At 42.1% G+C, this 18,283-nt stretch overlaps 1 protein-coding gene across 5 annotated transcripts in view; it reads left to right on the top strand.

Annotated features, from left to right (window-relative positions):
* Positions 1-18,283, top strand: part of LOC126297701 (glycoprotein 3-alpha-L-fucosyltransferase A-like) — a 663,635-nt gene that overhangs the window by 566,240 nt on the left and 79,112 nt on the right. For all 5 annotated transcript variants that reach the window (XM_049988827.1, XM_049988825.1, XM_049988826.1 and 2 more), the window contains one exon: positions 6,340-6,770. In XM_049988827.1, coding sequence (XP_049844784.1) covers positions 6,340-6,770 — 431 coding nt within the window. The remainder of the gene's footprint in view (positions 1-6,339; positions 6,771-18,283) is intronic.

Raw genomic sequence — 18,283 nt, 5'->3', positions numbered from 1 at the left:
TTGGATGTTTTTACTACAGAAAGAGCAAAAGTGGGATGCAGGTACTAATTTTGGAAAATCAACAGTGCAAGGAAATATGGAGTGGAAATGGGGCCAAGCCTTGTGATGGAACTGGAACTGTTAACGGTGACGTAAGAACGATTGTTAGTTAGTAAGGTCTCTATTGGTCAGACACAGAGGACGGACAAGGTTCAGTAAATGAAACTGAAGGATAGTGGAGAAGAATACATTTTGTTTTAGGCAACAGTGAATATGGTCGGCTAGAGTAGATTCAGGAACTCTATTAAATATAATCGCATCCTGATGACACCATTGGCAGAGGATGACACGGCGGTCGGTCGGTTCCGTTTGCTCGTCTAGGCCAGAAAGTGGAGCTTCACATTAAGTATAAAATTCTTCAGACGGTAACGGCAGTAGTTTGTCTCGCGAGGGTATTTTTTATGTCAGAAGAATTTTTCATGCATTCTATAGTTCAAGGTACTGACCTGTACACAGAATGTTTTGTTTAAAAAGTGACCTTATTCTTACAGGGAGATGGTACTGGACAAAACTAGGAAATAAGTCCTATAAACATATGTGCCGAAACGAAACTTGTTGAGATATGAGCCATCTATCTGATGGCACTGTGGAAGATGTTCACATAGTTACCATCACTTTTTACGTACTCGTATGTTTCAACACTCTTCCTCGAATAATCACAAAATTGTATTAACACGCCTGGTAGCCTTCAGATTTGCTGAGATGTGTGGAACAAACACTCGGCAACGTGTACACGTTGTCTATGCGTTTGGACTGTACCAACGATTTTAAACGTCGCCATAGCCAAAATTTCAAAGGTTTAAAGTCAGGTAAACGTGGAGATCGTGCTACAGGACATTCTCACCAATTCATCGCTCACTAAACGTTTAGCTTGGCTAACGTCGTACGAGGCGCAGAAAACTGGATAGAACCATGTCGTACATAACCAGTCTACTGTATTTCTGCAAGGATAATTATTCACGCAGAAACTGTAGTTAGACAGCGGCTGATAACGTGTGCGGCAAAGTGTACTACTGTACGAATACGTTACCCACCGTTCATACTACATTGAACCTGATCTCTTGGTTCAACGATCGTTCAAGAATATGCAATTGCCCATGCGTCGTTATCGTGGTAATTTATTACTCCAGTATGTGTGGCATCCACCTTATGCCTAATTAAATTGTGGATATTTAGCACTTAGTACCAACCTTACAGAATGGATGATGCAGGAAACAACTTTAACTGCACCACAGCAAATAGAATGCGTACACAGCCAAATAATAATCAATAGGGGCGAGCAATAATCGTCATCATTTGGTTCTGAAGTTTTATGTAATCGCAACAAGTAGTCGCGAAAAATTTTCCGCAACAAAATTACGTTTATAAGTAAAATTACTTTTTAATTCACTAACCACATTTCGTTGCAGATGGCAAGGTAAATAATAGTAGTAGTATAGTGGGGTTTGGAGCGCAATCTTGATATCAAATGGATATGCATATTAATTAAATTGATCAATTAATCACACACCTCCACTACTGCACACCGCCGGCCCGACCGCACCCAACCCCGCCCCCAGATGACGTCACGTGTTTTTCTCAGCTGCACGTGTGCCTCAGCCTCTTCATCCCCCTCCCCCCTCCGTCACCCCCACTCCTCCCCCCGACCTACCCTATTGGTGGGAATTTCGAATTTTGGCGGAGTAAAGTGTAGCACATTGTAAATACTGTTTACTGATGTCAAATACACATATACAAACACTCGTGCACTGGCTCGAATACATGATCCATTCTGTAGTTATATATTGTAGCCTCTAACCTGGTAATGCCATGCTGCTTAGCCAAGGAAGACCTAAAATTTTCTCATAGTCGCATCTATGGGCACCTTATAAAGTCGATAACGTGGTTACCAATATCATTATTGTGCACTGCATTATTTTGCCTGTTTAAGCATTGTAAACGTGTTTGGAGAGCGTTATACATGCATTATATTGATAATTTTGTGTGCAGTGAAGGTTTCTGCACATTAGTGTACTGCATTATTTTGTGAATATGTCTGTAGGCTGTGCAATGCATTATTTCAGTAATTTACGAGTTGTTTTCGTGTGTGTACATCAGTGTACTGCATTATTTCGGTGATTTACGAGTAGTTTCCATGCCTGTAAACGGTATATTGTGACCCCAAGCACATCAGGGCGAGTGTTTTATATCAATGTAATAAATAAACAACGTGAAATCCGCCCCTAAATAAACTGTTCCATAAACAAATAAAGGACATTCCTTCCTCTCTGCAGCAGTCCAGAACAGACTGAGTCCTTTTCCCACCATTTTTCCCCTCCAGAGGGCCATATTGTATTATATCATGTGAGGGACGACAGTGCCCTCTGGTGGCAGTGCTGTATACCAGGTCAGTTGGACTCCAGACCCCATGTTGGACACATCAGATGGAGGCACTGCCTCAAATTTTTTTAATAAAGACTGTTTAAATAAAGACATTCGTCCATCCTATCGAGCACAGTCCTGGGACAAAGAAATTCCCACCAAAATTCGAAATTCCCGCCAATATGCTACGTGTGTGGGAGGGGGAAGGGGGATGAGGAGGTTGGTGCACACGTGCAGCTTAGAAGAATACATCTGGGGGCGGAGGTGGGCGTAGTCGGGGGCGAGGGTTGTCGGGGGTGGGTGGGGGGATAATTAATTGATCAATTTAACTAATTTGCATATCAATTTGATATCAAAATTGTGCTCCAAACCCCACATACTACTAATAATAATAATGCAAAATATGTCCTACAGAGCTTAACATTGGCAATAATAAGGTAGGTGTCGCAATAGACTTAAAATGTGTTTAGTCCTGTAATTCATTTTTCAACAGTTATTATTTCAAATGTGTTTACATTTTACAAACTTGGATGAAATGCTCTCAAATGATGATACGAGTTTGCTGAAACATGTTTGGGTAAAAAAATGAATATTTATGTTTGCATACTAAGCGGGCCGCAATTCTCATAATGAGCGATAAACTTGGACAGCAAGGCAACTTAGACCTCAGAGTTCTGAATATTTTCAACATAAGTAAAATATCTCATACCTCGAAAGTTACTTTTTTCTGGAAATAGGCTGATTTATCCTTTTTTCTAGTTTGGATTAACAGCGTTTAGTAAGCGTATAGTACGGTTTATTTTAACCCTTTGCTTACCAGAAATAAAATGTTCATAATTTTTTTTCCTTAACAAAAGTCATATCAAGTGAATGTTAAATTAGCACCAGCACAGATAATTTAAGAAAAGTGTGTTTTACAGCAATTTTGTTGTATGTTGTTTCACAGGGAAACTGCTGGTAAAGCACGCGTTGTTCACTTCTTGCTGCAGTCTGCAAAACAGTTCTCAGTATTCCAGAATATTTTCACTTTGCAGCGGAGTGTGCGCTGATATGAAACTTCCTGGCACATTAAAACTGTGTGCCAGAACAAGACTCGAACTCGGGACCTTTGCCTTTCGCAGGCAAGTGCTCTACCAACTTTTTTTTTTTTTTAATCTCATTTTGTTCACTTTGGTTCGTTGCATCTGCTCGGGGCGGACGTCGTAAGACACCCGTTTAAGTTCGTTGTTGATCCATTAACTCAGTTTTTTTTTTTATTACATAGGGCTGCTAACCCTCTGACCGAACACGCTGAGCTACCGTTCCGGCGTCAACTGAGGTACCCAAGCACGACTCACGCCTCCTCCTCACAGCTTTACTTCTGCCAGTAGATCGTCTTCTACCTTCCAGACTTTACAGAAGCTCTCCTGCGAAGAGTAGTTGCCAGCGAAAGGCAAAGGTCCCGAGTTCGACTCTCGGTCTGGCACACAGTGTTAATCTGCCAGGAAGTTTCAGTTCTTAGTATGACACCTGAGGAGTCCAGCATCACATGTTTGGTACATCGACCTGGTATGATGGAAGTGTCATGCTGTGCTACAGAGTGCTTAATTTCCAAATGTTCCCTTTGCAGGCCCATTACTGTTTCATGTCATTTATCAGTTTAGTTTCTGTAACGTATGCTCTATAGGAGATAATGCCTAAAGCTCATTTGCTCCTGTTGTTGCCGAAAACATGGACGGCTCTAATGGCCTACAATGACAGAAATTCTAAACTCCTTCAAAGCCATTCTGTCTTCTGCACTAATTTCTCAGAGATTGTGTCAACACTGACAATAGCCACATTTACGACATGACACATTACATGGTGCCATTACATCTGTTTGATTATCACTATCGGAGTTTACTGCCTTGTCATCACACGGTAATCCAGTAGCTGAGAGGGCATGTCACTGATCAAGTCAGCAGCATGCAGATTCCATAAATCTACTTCTGAGAGGAAGAGATGATTCCACCCTTTCTTGACAGTGGCTACAGCCTGAAAACACAAATGATAGTCTTGTTTATGTAAATCGAAGGTGGAGGGGAGAGAAAGGAAAGGGAAGGAATTAATGATATCAGCTTCATTGGGGCTTTTTGCATAATTAGAGACGATTTGAACCCGGGATCTCCTGCTTATAGGCAATTGCGTCAACGACAGCGCCACCCGGACACAGCGCGGACTACGGCACGTTCCCCAGGCGACTCGCATTCCCACCTCGCACCACCTATGCGTAGGCCACGTCCAGGTCCTCCATGCTCGCTAATTTTAGATACCCGTTGGAGGTCGAACGTAAATGTGTGTCTGCGCTAAAGGTTGTGGATTCATTGCCCATTGAGGCGCATCAGTTTTATGAACACGTTGTGTCTGTCCTTTTGGAAGCGCAAAAGAAACTGGTTTAGGCATGCACATTCAAATGCAGAGATATGTAAACAGGCAGTATACGGCGCTGTGGCCGGCAACACTTACATAAGTCAACAAGTGTCTGGTGCAGTTGTTAGATCGGTTACTGCTGCTATAGTAGAAGCTTATCAAGATTTAAGTGTGTCCGAACGTGGTGTTATAGTCGGCGCACGAGCGATGCGACACAGCATCTCTGAGGTGAATCCATGGAACCTGCATGTCAGCAGGGGACTGTTCAAGCTGGCGGAAGCTCTGTAATGGTGTGGGGCGTGTGCAGCTGGAGTGATATGGGACCCTGGTATATCTAGATACGACTCTGACGGTTGCACGTACGAAAGCATCCTGTCTGATCACCTGTATCTATTCATGTCCATTGTGCATTCCGACGGACTTCGAGAATTCCGGCTGGCATTACATCACCTCACACGTCCAGAATTTCTACAGAGTGGCTTCAGGAACACTCTTCTGAGTTTAAACACTTCGCTGGTCACCAAATCCGCCGGACATGAACATTATTGAGCGACTATGGGATGCCTTGCAACGTGCTGTTCAGAAGAGTTCACCACCCCCTAGTACTCTTACGAATTTATGGACGCTCTCGGGAGCCCTATACAATATTAGGCAGGTGTAACAGTTTCTTTGGCTCTTCAATGTATATTCACGCGGTCATATAACTGATTCGCCTCGATGGGCAATTAACCACAACCTTCAGCGTGGATGCACATCTACCTTCGACCTCCAGTGGAAATGTAAAATTAGCCAGCCTAGAGGATATATACGGAGGCTGTGGATAGGTGGCGTCACTCGGGTATCTGAGACAGCAAGGGAGCGCTCAAGAAAGTCCGCGCATTTGCGGTTAACGCTGTGTCCAGGTGGTGCAGTGGTTAACGCTACTGCCTAGTAAACAGCAGATCCCGAATTCGAGTCCATGTCCGGCACACATTTTCACTCGTCGACGTCGATTCTGCATAAAGTCCCGATTCCCGATGCAGCTGCTATCATTAGTTAATTCCCTTTCCTTTCCCCACCCTCCCCCTCCAATTTGCGTGGTATGTATCGCATCTGGAGATTTCGCGTGGTGGCTGTTCTTTCGGACATGTCCAAAAGGACAGACACCACGTATTCATATAACTATCTTTATAGCAGTGGAACCCATAAGAAACCTAAGCTATAGTTGTTATTTCTAATCCATTAAAGGCGGGAAAAGTGTCCTATTGCACACCGAGTTCTGGAGGTGACCATTAATGCCCAACAGTTGCAAAAAAAGTGACGGTTCCACTATGGAACCACTGGCATGCTAGGAAGCCGATCTATCAAAGATTGCTGCTCAAAGTAGCCATTGGTAAGAAAAGGTTTAAAAATCTGTATAACGCGGCGTTAAAGGAAGTAAATATAGATGTTAGGCAAGAATGGATGTATCAATATTTTTTTTAATGTGAAAGCGTAGGGAAATTGCAGAAGTGCGCATATGTAACTTTTTTTACTGTACAGCGAGAACTGTGTTACGTGGGTGGCTTGCAGGTGTGGATCCTGTACTTCTTGGAGTGCCCGTACCACACGCAGCACGTAAAGCACAACGACGTGTTCAACTGGACGGCGACGTACCGGCGCGACAGCGACATCGTGGCGCCGTACGAGCGCTGGGCGTACTACGACGACCGCGTGCGCCAGAAGCCGCACGCCGACTTCAACTACGCCGCCAACAAGACCAAGAAGGTCGCTTGGTTCGTCTCCAACTGCGGGGCGCGCAACAAGAGGCTGCAGTACGCGCACGAGCTGCAGAAGCACATCCAGGTCGACATCTACGGCGCGTGCGGGACCAAGAAGTGCCCGCGCTCCAACGCCAACAAATGTCTCGAAATGCTCGACAGGGACTACAAATTCTACTTGGCATTCGAGAACTCGAACTGTAAAGACTACATTACGGAAAAGTTCTACGTCAATGGACTTATGTAAGTTACTGTTAGAAACATTCAATTATTTTTTTATTTCTCTGCCTTTATCAAGTTAAATCCCTGTCTAGTGACAGAGACGTGAAAGTGTAACTTAATATGGGTATTGGGGCAGATTATATACACAAGAAACTAACGTGCCAAAGTACTCACTAGAGCACTGGCTACTAATTTATCGGAAAACGGGTCCCCAGCCTCTAGAGATTCTTTAAATTATGTCGTTTTCCGCTTTTGCCTGTAACTGTGCCGATTGTCCTATTGCAATTTCGGCTTATGTGGCATTGTCACGCATTGATGCCACCTAATGGCATAGAAATAAAGCTGAAATCGTGCAATAACATCATACACAAGATGGTGGTGCATCATGGACTGCACGTGCTACAACACAACGATGTTCTTCCTTTGGACTCGTGTACTGTGCTGCTGAAAACACTGATGTGACAAAAGTCATGGGACAGCGATAGGCACATATACAGATGGCGGTAGAATCACGTACACAAGGTGTAAAAGGGCGGTGCACTAGAGGAGCTCAGAATTGTATTCGTGTGACTCATGTGAAAAGATTTCTGACGTGATTATGGCCTCACGACAGGAATTAACAGACTTTGAATGCGGAGTGGTAGTTGGACCTAAACACATGAGACATTCCATTTCGGAAATCGTTAGAGAATTCAGTATTTCGAGACCCGTAGTGTCAAAAGTAGGTTGAGAATACCAAACGTCAGAGTTGTCAGTGCTAACAGACAAACAACACTCCGTGAAATAACCTCTGAAATCAATGTGTAACGTACGTCGAACGCATCCGTTAGGACAGCATCGCGAAATTTGACGTTAATCGCCTATGGCAGCAGACGACTGACGTGAGTGCCTTTGCTAACAGCAAGATATCGCCTGCAATGCCTCTCCTGGGCTCGTCGCCGTATTGCCTGTAGCCTAGGCGAGTGGAAAATGGTAGCTTGGTCAGATGAGTCCAGATTTCTGTCTGTAGGAGCTGCTGGTAGGGTTCGAGTGTGGTGCAGACCTCACGAAGTCACGGACCCACGTTGTCAACATGGCACTGTGCAAACTGGCGGTGGCTTCACAGTGGTCTGGGCTATGTTTGCATGGAATAGACTGGGTCCTCTGGATGTTCGCCATTTTCAGCCATTCATGGACTTCGTGTTCACAAGAACAACAGAATTTTTAAGGATGACAATACGCTGTGTCATCAGGCCACAATTGTTTGCGATTGGTTTGAAGAACACTCTTGCAAATTCGAGCGAATGGCCTGGCCACCCAGATTGTCTGATATGAATCCGATCGAACATTTATGCGAACATAATCGAGATGTCAGTTCGTGCACAAAATCCAGCACCAGCAACACTTCGCCATTGTGGACGGCTACAGAGGCAGCATGTTTCAATATTTCTGCAGGGGACTTGTTGAGTCCTTGCCACGTGGAGCTGGTGCTCTACGCCGGGCAGCAGGAGGTCGAGGAGGTACCCCATCACTTTTATCACCTCAGTGTAGTCCACATGTGAGAAATATCTATGTTTAGCTAAATGCAGCAATGTGGACAGTAACAGATTGCATTAGGTCTACTCGTGTTCACTGGTTACCACACCTAGGGTACATTGCGCCGCTATATCTTCGAACATAGAATTCACTTTTCAAGGAGTATGAAAAATTAATTAAAATTACTCAGCTCCCAAACCACTGTTGTATACCTGCACTTAGAAAGAGTGATTAAAATCCAGACAGCCACCTATCATACTGGCAGAATCAATGCAAGCAGTGGATTTCAGCTTGAGCAGAAAGTGCTCGGAAACACTGAATAATATTGCCCATGAGGAATATAGGGCCCTCACAATACCTCGCGCAAGACGAGCCGGCATGGAATTACCACGGCGTGCTTCGAAAACAATTAACAGGTCTCGTACACGCCATAGCATTTGTGCAGAAAGCCTCCACCGATGGCGAAAGGCCTGTGTGGTAATGAACATCAGACCATCAAACACATTGTAACAAACTGTAGTAGACGAGCTTCACCCGGAAATCTAGAAGGTTTCTTGGGAGTGACAGAGTCAGCCCTAAAATGGACTGAAAATTTAGATATTAATTTCTAGATTTAGTTCTTTAATTCTATTTATTTTGCAGAATCACGTAATTCTTGAACGTTAGTTGCAGTTCAGTTGGAATTGCCATATGCTAGACAAATAATGGCACAGTCATAGGTTAAAAATAACAAAGTTCTTGTAGGGCTGTGACCTACTTCATGGTAATAGCATCAATGGCTGTTTTCAATGACATAAGTAACATGATACGTAGATCCGCACGTCGTACTCGTGTAAATAACACTGTAAGGTAACCGTATCCTGAGACACCTCTAATGTCATCTCACTATTTTAGTAACGCACAGGCGATCAAAATTCTCTATATGTTAATGAATATGTGAACTTGCCCCTGAATTCCGTGCCCCTTTGATGTAACTGTTTGACAATAAAAGTACCGTTAAGAAAAGGAAATGCTCAGAAAAGTATTACCCTCCTCTGACAGTCACGTGAAAGGCGTATGTTTTGTTGCTGTGTGGTGTTCACGTGCTCAGAGCGTAGAACGTAGGTAGGGTGGATGTCATGGGAGTGCTCGCGAAGAATTGATAAAATTAACATTTGGGATAGAGGGTCGAGGGTCCACGAAAGATGCAAGCATTACGAGTAAAATAATGAAACAAGTACACAAGCTGTTTCAGTGATCGACGAAGTGTGTAACATGATTGTTCGAGTATGCCCAGCCGACACTTGATTTGTATGTTAATAGTTGGAACTGAGAAACAAAACGAGAAATTGTAATTTACAGCTGAAAACGATTAATTATAGCTTCTTTCTTCTTTTTTCTTTAAACATCTTCCCACAAAAATTACTGCAACGAAAATTTGCGGAAGAATCATCTTGAAAGAAGTGGCGCAATCAACCAGGGTTCGTTGTCGTGATGGAGGTAAAACAAGGGACATAAATGCCATGCTCAGGAAACCACCATTTCAAGACCAGGAGACAGGTCAAGACACAGCTTAACATAAGGACTAGCGGATTCAGTGCCCAAGAATAGATAGTGCATGTCATCGGCTCTATCACTAACATTTCCTTTTGCAGTCAGACTAGACAATACAAAAAAAACCGCTGTGCAAATAAAAAGTAAAAATTACATTTCCAGGGCCATAAAGTTACGAAAATCGTATACTACAGAATAAACATTCAAAAATTATACACTTAATTAATTGTGCACGAACTGCAGTAACAACACCTCTTAGAACTGCAGTCGTAGTATAACACAAATTAATGTATTATGTTACTCATGTAATTGATAACAGCCACGACCCTGTTACCGTCAAGACTTACACAGCCTTAAAAGAACGTTCTTGCTTCAAGACTATTTATATGCCATAATATGACATTGCGTATTATGTTTGATAATGGCACAGAGGCCAAAGCTGCAACAGCGCAATAAAAACAGTTATAACCAAAAGCAGAAAACGACATCATTTAAACAAAGCACTTCTGTTGGTCAAATCAAAGATGATACCAGACATTGCTAATCACCTGACGAAACACGAGAGGAATGTTCTTCTTTCATTTCGTTATTAATGGGACAGTCTACAAGAAGTACAAACAGGCAAGTGGAAATTCAGTCATTCCAAAGCAATTCCCAGTATTGCGATTAACTTTTCATTGAAATACACAGACAAACAAGGAATTATTGTCTTGCTAATCAAAAAATAGTACAATTGATTTATTTACCAGCACTTTCAGAATTTCTCCATCTCGTTATTTAAATTTGTTTGTTCGCTTTTAAATTGTGGAAGTTAAATGATATATGAACATAAAACATGAGGGACGTATTTTTTGCTTAAAGTAAGAGCTGCGTAATTTTCTACGACACGATATACTGGATGTTTATGCTGAACAGGACACTCTGCACGAAACGCTCCATGAGAGAGGATAAGGAGCAAAAAAAGGTGATATGGATTATCACGGTGGCGGGGATTTGGGGGTGGGGGGGGGGGGCGACATTGACACATGCGAGATGGAACAGCAAAGGGTCCCTCCAAGACCACCCAGTTCAGCAACACCCTCAGTGTCACCCGCGCTCTTTTGTTGAGCATATTATAAATGTACCTGTACAGAGATAACTCATGATGGACTCTTAGGCACCTGTAGGTAAGCTGCGCTGCTGCTGTAGCCCCTGGTAGCGAGCATTTGGCATGAGAGGGGTGTCAGGCGCCTAGGAATCCTTCGCAGATTATCTTTGTACAGGTACATTTTTAAAGTGATCAACGAATGTGAGCAAGTGGCACTGATGGTTGGGGGGGGGGGGGGGTTGTCTTACAGGGACTCTTTGCCATTCTGTTCGTGCGTGTCCTTTGCTCCCTTGGTTCACTTTCTTATTTCGTCTAGTGGTTTTGAAGCGTCTCTAGTTGTTCCACCCTGTACACCAGAGCAAAAACTGCGGTCACATTACACTCCAAAAATGTGCAGTCACGTTCAGTGGGATTGCTGGCCCAAGATGTTCTTAGCTTAGAGCTGAATCGTCTGGGGGAAGGGGGGGGGGGGGTGGAGCAGCAGCAGGGTGTCAGCAATGTCATGGTTATCAAGAACGTCACTCTGTTGCTTTCGAACTGCCTGCGACAACTGCAAAATGTGAACGGATCAACACCCCGAGTGAAGGGTGGTTTTACTGGCACCCTTTTCGCCACCCCCTAAAACCCTTCGTGTCAGTTCTGAGCAGTGCTGCCTCTGAAATGTTTTCCTCGGCCTCTCATAAGAAACCGCATGATTTCAATGCTGGGCTTCGCGGTTCTGACCTCCATCGCAAAGGTGCCAACAAAAGAGGTGACGTGTGGGTAAAAGGGGTGTGTGACGATGTTCCAATCGAGTGACATGTCCACGGTGGCGTTGGGCAGAATTGTGGAGAAATTTGGTGCCAATGTGACATCATTAACACGCCTTGTACCTCACATACACTTCTGAGCTGTGACCTTTATTTTCCATGTGTCGACACCTTGTCCGTTGAAGTCACAGGGCGCCATGCTTCGCACCATCATAGAGGATGGTTTCAGGTACCTTTGAGCCAAATTCCAAATTTCTTTGTCATAATTCTAGACAGTTACGGCTCTTCGAAAAAGTGAGTCATTGCCTTAAAACGATGCACTCCCCTTGCTTCAGCGTAAAAGAAAAATAATAGATCCGACCAACAGTGAAATTATGTGATGATTTCTTTCGTAAAAGGAAAAAAAATACCTATTGAAGACTAGCAATGAGAGCAATCAGTTTGAAACTTTCTGTAAAACTACGTTATAACGTGTAACTCGGTCGTCACCGAAGAATTCCCTTCGACTTCCATTTCAACCTTCAAAATGGGGAAAACCTTCAGAATGGGGAAACACAAACAGTCCACTCGCACGTGCGCCCTAGAATACCGTGAGTTTTGGGTTAATTTCACTTCATTCCATTCTTCTTAAAGCTCAATTAAAATTACTACGTAATTAATGTAGAATAATTTTTTGTAATATATTTTGGCATACTCAGTGAGTTTAAAACACTGATTGTTTCACTGTGTACCTAAGAAGAGCGCAAAAGGTAAGTACCTATATTTATAATTAGGTTATTATTATCTCGACATTTTCAAGAACGTAATATCAGGACCAGAAATGCATGGACACAATATTTTGTACACGGCCCAGTCACATTACTATCACTACCGCCTACCTTCGACATGAGTGTGAAATGGCCACTCACCGACAGTCGTAATGTAGAAACGGAGTGGTTTATCTGACATCCAAGGATGGGAGCATTTCCGAAACGCCTAAGTGTCTGCATTGTTCGTGTGCCGCCGTCATTACGGTGTACCGTGCATGGCAAAATGGCGCTATCCAAAACAGGCGTCGAGATAGCTGTGGTGCACCGCGGGCAATAGATGACAGGGATGAACGAGGGCTGCAGCGACGTGTGCGGGCGAACACACGTGTAACTGACTGGCCAGGCGAGCCAAGGGGTTACCAACAGTGTCTCCTTAACGACCGTTCAGCGAACGGTGTCGCGTAAGGGCCTCCGTAGCAGGCGCCTGGTTCGTGCAGCCATTCTGACTGCAGTTCATCATCGACGAAGGCTGGAATTCGCACGTAAACACCGCAGCTGGACGTCCAAAGAATGGCAACAGTTGGTTTCAGATGAATCACGTTTATGCTCCAGTGGCGTGAAACGTCTGAAAGCAAACACAAATCGTCGTAAGGGTACAGGACGGACGAGAGAGCGTTATAGTGTGGAGAATGTTTTCGTGGCAATTCCTGGCTAATCTCCTCATTCTGGAAGGTACAATGGGTCAACACAAGTATCCATCTATCCTTGGGGACCATGCCACATGCAGTTTGTTTTTCTTCGGCACGATTGTATCTACCAGCAGGACAATGCAACGTACCACACATCTCGCAATGCACGTGCTTGGTTCGAAAAGCACCAGGTTGAGTTTACCGTACTCCCCTGGCCACCAAACTCCCCGGATTGAAACCCAATTGAGAATCTGTGGGACCACCACGATCGGGCTGTTCGGGCAGTGGATTCTCAACCGAGAGACCTAATGCAGATGGCTACGGCACTGGCTCCACATCCCTGCAGTAACTTCCAGAACCTCATTGACTCTCTTCCTGCACGTCTCGCAGGTATCCGGGCTGAAAAAAGTTGTTATTCAGGCTTTCAACAGATGGTCACGTTAATGTGACTGGACAGTGTTTATTTCTTTGTAAACGTTAGATTTTCTCTTTAGAAAGTTTTAAGTTTTAATACTGAAATGTGTTACAAATTCTACAATCATGATGTCCAACAAGCACATACTGGTTTATAGAATAGCAAAATAAAAATAATCTTTTTAGACACTGAACAAATTGGCTTTGAAGTGAGTCACAATATGAACACTACACACAACATTCATTTGATAATGACCATATGTACATTTACGATCACGATGCTACTATATTCTCATTACTAAAAGCCTACAGGCTACATGGACAGACAAAATTTCTTTTAATTGGCATGTAGGTTATGATCTGTCAACGAAATAAAGTTGTAAAGCTTTTTTTTTTTTTACTGGAAAGAATCCGTCCATCTGGCTCTCACAAAACAAATCTGAGAAAAGCAAGGACTGGAGAAGATAATCACTCGCTAGACCTTTATCCAAATACCTTTCCTCTCGTGGAGAAAATAATGACGACGAAGGAAAGATTAATCAAACTGTTTAATGTGCCTCTAGTGTACTGACAATTACTGCTATTGAGACTAAAAACACTGGTGAAAGGCCTGCTGTACGTGATTTTAATTAACACTTCGACATGACACTGAAAAAATATGATAAAGATAGTAATGAAGAGAAAATTACTGAGAATGAACATATTTCTGATGGATTTAATTTGGACTCCTCTTCATCCATTGAAACTACAATACCTGTGTTTCAGAATTGTGATTATTGAAAAGGATAGTGAAGGATATCAGACCAAGGAAGGATCTTTTGAATCTATAGAAGACGAGGTGAACACACTAAAGAAACACATGGTTGCTTAATTTTGTCGTGGTTTTACTCACATTTGAACGAGACTAAATTTTTAAGGAAATCGATGCTACTCTGACCATCAACAAAGAAATGTACTGATTTCACTGCCGATTATTTGCCTCTGAGGGCGATACCAATAAAAATAAATTTATTTCTGACTTCTGTCATTGCAGGAATTTATATTCAAAGACATTAAAGCTTGAATCATCATGTCAACATCTATCAAATTTAGAAAAATTCAGAACACTCTCTATGAGGTTGAAGCTTCATAAATCCATTGGCAAAGATAGTCAGAAGAAGGTTAATTGCGAGACCAAGAAATAGAGACACATTTTACATAGCCTTCTAGATATTACACTATTTGTAGCCCAGCAAAATCTTGCTTTACGTAGTCATCGTGAACACATCCCATCGGGAAACAAAAGAACTGATACAGTTGATGACTAAATATGCTCCAGTATTGAAACAGCATTGCTTAAAACTTGAAGAGTCCGCTGGCTGATCAAACAGAGTACGTTTTGATTTTTCAAAAGAGATACAAAATAATTTCTTTTTCTTTTGGGTGAAGAAGTTAAGGAAAAATTGACTGCAGATACAAAAAAGGGTAAATACCACGAAATAACTTTTGACAGCATTCCTGATGAAAGCAGAATTGACTTAATGAGTCATATAATTACATACTCCCATAAAGAACACAACACTGAGGAAGTTCTAGAAACCTTCTTACATTTTTATGTCGGAAAAGACTACAGAATGTATGGCAAAAGATTTTCAACAGCAGATGGGAAAAAGAGGGGCTCTATGTTGCGTTGTGCAAGGCAGGGCCGGAACTAGGACTTTTACCACGGGGGTAAGCTTAAATTTGCCTCTAGAAACATCAACAGTTTTATACCAGTAATTTACGTAATATATTTCGAAATAAATATCACCATTTCATAACATTAACTTACTGTATTGACTAAGTAAAGTCAATGTCAAAACAAACAAAAACAATTTTAAAAATACAAAAAATAAAACATTATGATTTATTGTAGAAATAATAAATTTAGAAACTCACTTTCCGCGCCTTTTTTTAACAAAAATGTTTATGATCTCAGTTTATGGAAGCGGCTCGATTTTGCTCTACTGAGATTATGTCCAGAATTAATAACCTTTGCTGAGAAACTGTGCTCATCAAATAACTTTTAATTCATTTCAGCTTGCTGAAACTCTTTCTTCCGGATGAAACAGAAACCGACAAGCAAGGAATAATTTAAAGGCTGTAGTAAGGTTGGGATACCTCTCTACCAATTTATTTTAATAAATTAAACTTAATGTGGGTGATGTAGTGACACCTCGCAAGCCTCTTTCTCTTACCAGCGCATGGTGTTTGGAACTTTCAGTTTCAAAAACAAATACTTCCTTGTTAAGATGTTCTGCATAGATACCTCCCAGTTCCGCTCCTATGGCCTTTAAGTCCTCCACTTGCATTTCTTGAATTTCGACACCACATAAAAAAGTAAACTTTGCACCAACTTTCTACAGTGCCTTAAACCTGGTACTCAGCTCCTTTATAACTCGCACAGTTATTTCTAATAGGGACATCATGAACAAATTTTCCTATGAATGTTCGGATACTTCATCCTCATAAAGCTCGTCGGGCATTATTTCTTTCCTCTAATCCTTTTTTCTGAGAATTCAGTTATCATCTCATTCTTTTCTACTAATTGTTTGGCCTCATAAATTGCTCCGTGGGTGCAAGAGTCGCTAGAAGCTTTATGAAAGCTCAAAAAGCCTTCGATATTTCGAGCACTTATATGAGTCGTAATATCTTATCTATGTAGAAACTGACTGACGTGATCTTTTTTTGTTAGTATTGCATTTTTCTTGTTGTGGTCTTCAGTTCTGAGACTGGTTTGACGCAGATCTCCATGCTACTCTATCCTTTGCAAGCTTCTTCATCTCCAAGTAACTACTGCAACCTACATCCATCTGAATATGCTTAGTGTATTCATCTCTTGGTCTCCCTCTACGATTTTTACCCTCCACGCTGCCCTCCAATACTAAATCGGTGATCCCTTGATGCCTCAGAACCTGTCCTACCAACTGATTCCTTCTTCTAGTCAAGTTGTACCACAAATTCCTCTTCTCTCCTGTTCTGTTCAGTACCTCCTCATTAGTTACGTGATTCACCCATCTAATCTTCAGCATTCTTCTGTAGCACCACATTTCGAAAGCTTCTATTCTCTTCTTGTCTAAACTATTAATCGTCCACGTTTCACTTCCATACATGGCTACACTCCATACAAATACTTTCAGAAACGACTTCCTGACACTTAAATCTATACTTGATGTTAACAAATTTCTCTTCTTCAGAAACGCTTTCCTTGCCATTGACAGTCTACATTTTATATTCTCTCTACTTCGACCATCATCAGTTATTTTGCTTCCAAAATAGCAGAACTCATTTATTATTTTAAGCCTCTCATTTCCTAATCTAATTCCTGCAGCATCACCCGATTTAATTCGACTACATTCCATTATCCTCGTTTTGCATTTGTTGGTGTTCATCTTATATCCTCGTTTCAAGACACTGTCCATTCCGTTCAGCTGCTCTTCCAGGTTATTTGCTGTCTCTGACAGAATTACAATGTCATCTGCGAACCTCAAAGTTTTTATTTCTTCTCCATGGATTTTACTTCCTACTCCAAATTTTTCTTTTGTTTCCTTCACTGCTTGCTCAATATACAGATTGAATAACATCTGGGATAGGCTACAACCCTGTCGCACTCCCTTCCCAACCACTGCTTCCCTTCCATATCCCTCGCTCTTATGACTGCCATCTGGTTTCTGTACAAATTGTAAATAGCCTTTCGCTCTCTGTATTTTACCCCTGCCATCATCAGAATTTGAAAGAGAGTATTCCAGTCAACACTGTCAAAAGCTTTCTCTAAGTCTACTAATGCTAGAAATGTAGGTTTGCCTTTCCTTACTCTATTTTCTAAGATAAGTCGTAGGGTCAGTATTGCCTCACGTGTTCCAACATTTCTAAGGAATCCAAACTGATCTTCCCTGAGGTCGGATTCTGCCAGTTTTTCAATTCGTCTGTAAAGAATTCGTGTTAGTATTTTGCAGCCGTGGTTTATTAAACTGACAGTTCGGTAATTTTCACATCTGTTAACACCTGCTTTCTTTGGGATTGGAATTATTATATTCTTCTCGAAGTCTGACGGTATTACGCTTCACTAGATGGTAGAGTTTTGTTACGCCTGGCTCTCCCAAGACTTCAGTAGTTCTAATGGAATGTTGTCTACTCCCGGGGCCTTGTTTCGAATTAGGTCTTTCAGTGCTCTGTCACACTCTTCACGCAGTATCATATCTCCTCTTTCATCTTCATGTACATACTCTACCATTTCTGTAATATTGTCCTCAAGAACTTCGCCCTTGTGTAGTCCCTCTATATACTCCTTCTACCTTTCTGCTTTCCCTTCTTTGCGTAAATCTGGGTTTCCATCTGAGCTCTTGATATTCATTTAAGTGGCTCTCTTTTTTCCAAAGGTTTTTTTAATTTTCCTGTAGGCTGTATCTATCTTACTTCTAGTGTTATGCGCCTCTACATCCTTGCATTTGTCCTCTAGCCATCCCTGCTTAGCCATTTTGCACTTCCTGTCGATCTAATTTTTTAGGCGTTTGTATTCCTTTTTGCCCGCTTCATTTACTGCATTCTTATATTTTCTCCTTTCATCAATTCAATTCAATATCTCTTCTGTTACCCAAGGATTTCTATTAGCCCTCGTCTTTTTACCTACTTCATCCTCTGCTACCTTCACTATTTTATCTCTCAAAGCTACCCATTCTTCTTCTACTGTATTTCTTTCCTCCATTCTTGTCAATCGTTCCCTAATGCTCTCCCTGAAGCTCTCTACAATCTCTGGTTCTTTCGGTTTATCCTGGTCTCT

Source organism: Schistocerca gregaria, chromosome X (assembly GCF_023897955.1).
Source record: "Schistocerca gregaria isolate iqSchGreg1 chromosome X, iqSchGreg1.2, whole genome shotgun sequence".
Taxonomy (NCBI): Eukaryota; Metazoa; Arthropoda; class Insecta; order Orthoptera; family Acrididae; genus Schistocerca; species Schistocerca gregaria.
The sequence above is the reverse complement of the archived record's forward strand: the minus strand, read 5'-3'. Positions and strand labels throughout refer to the sequence as shown.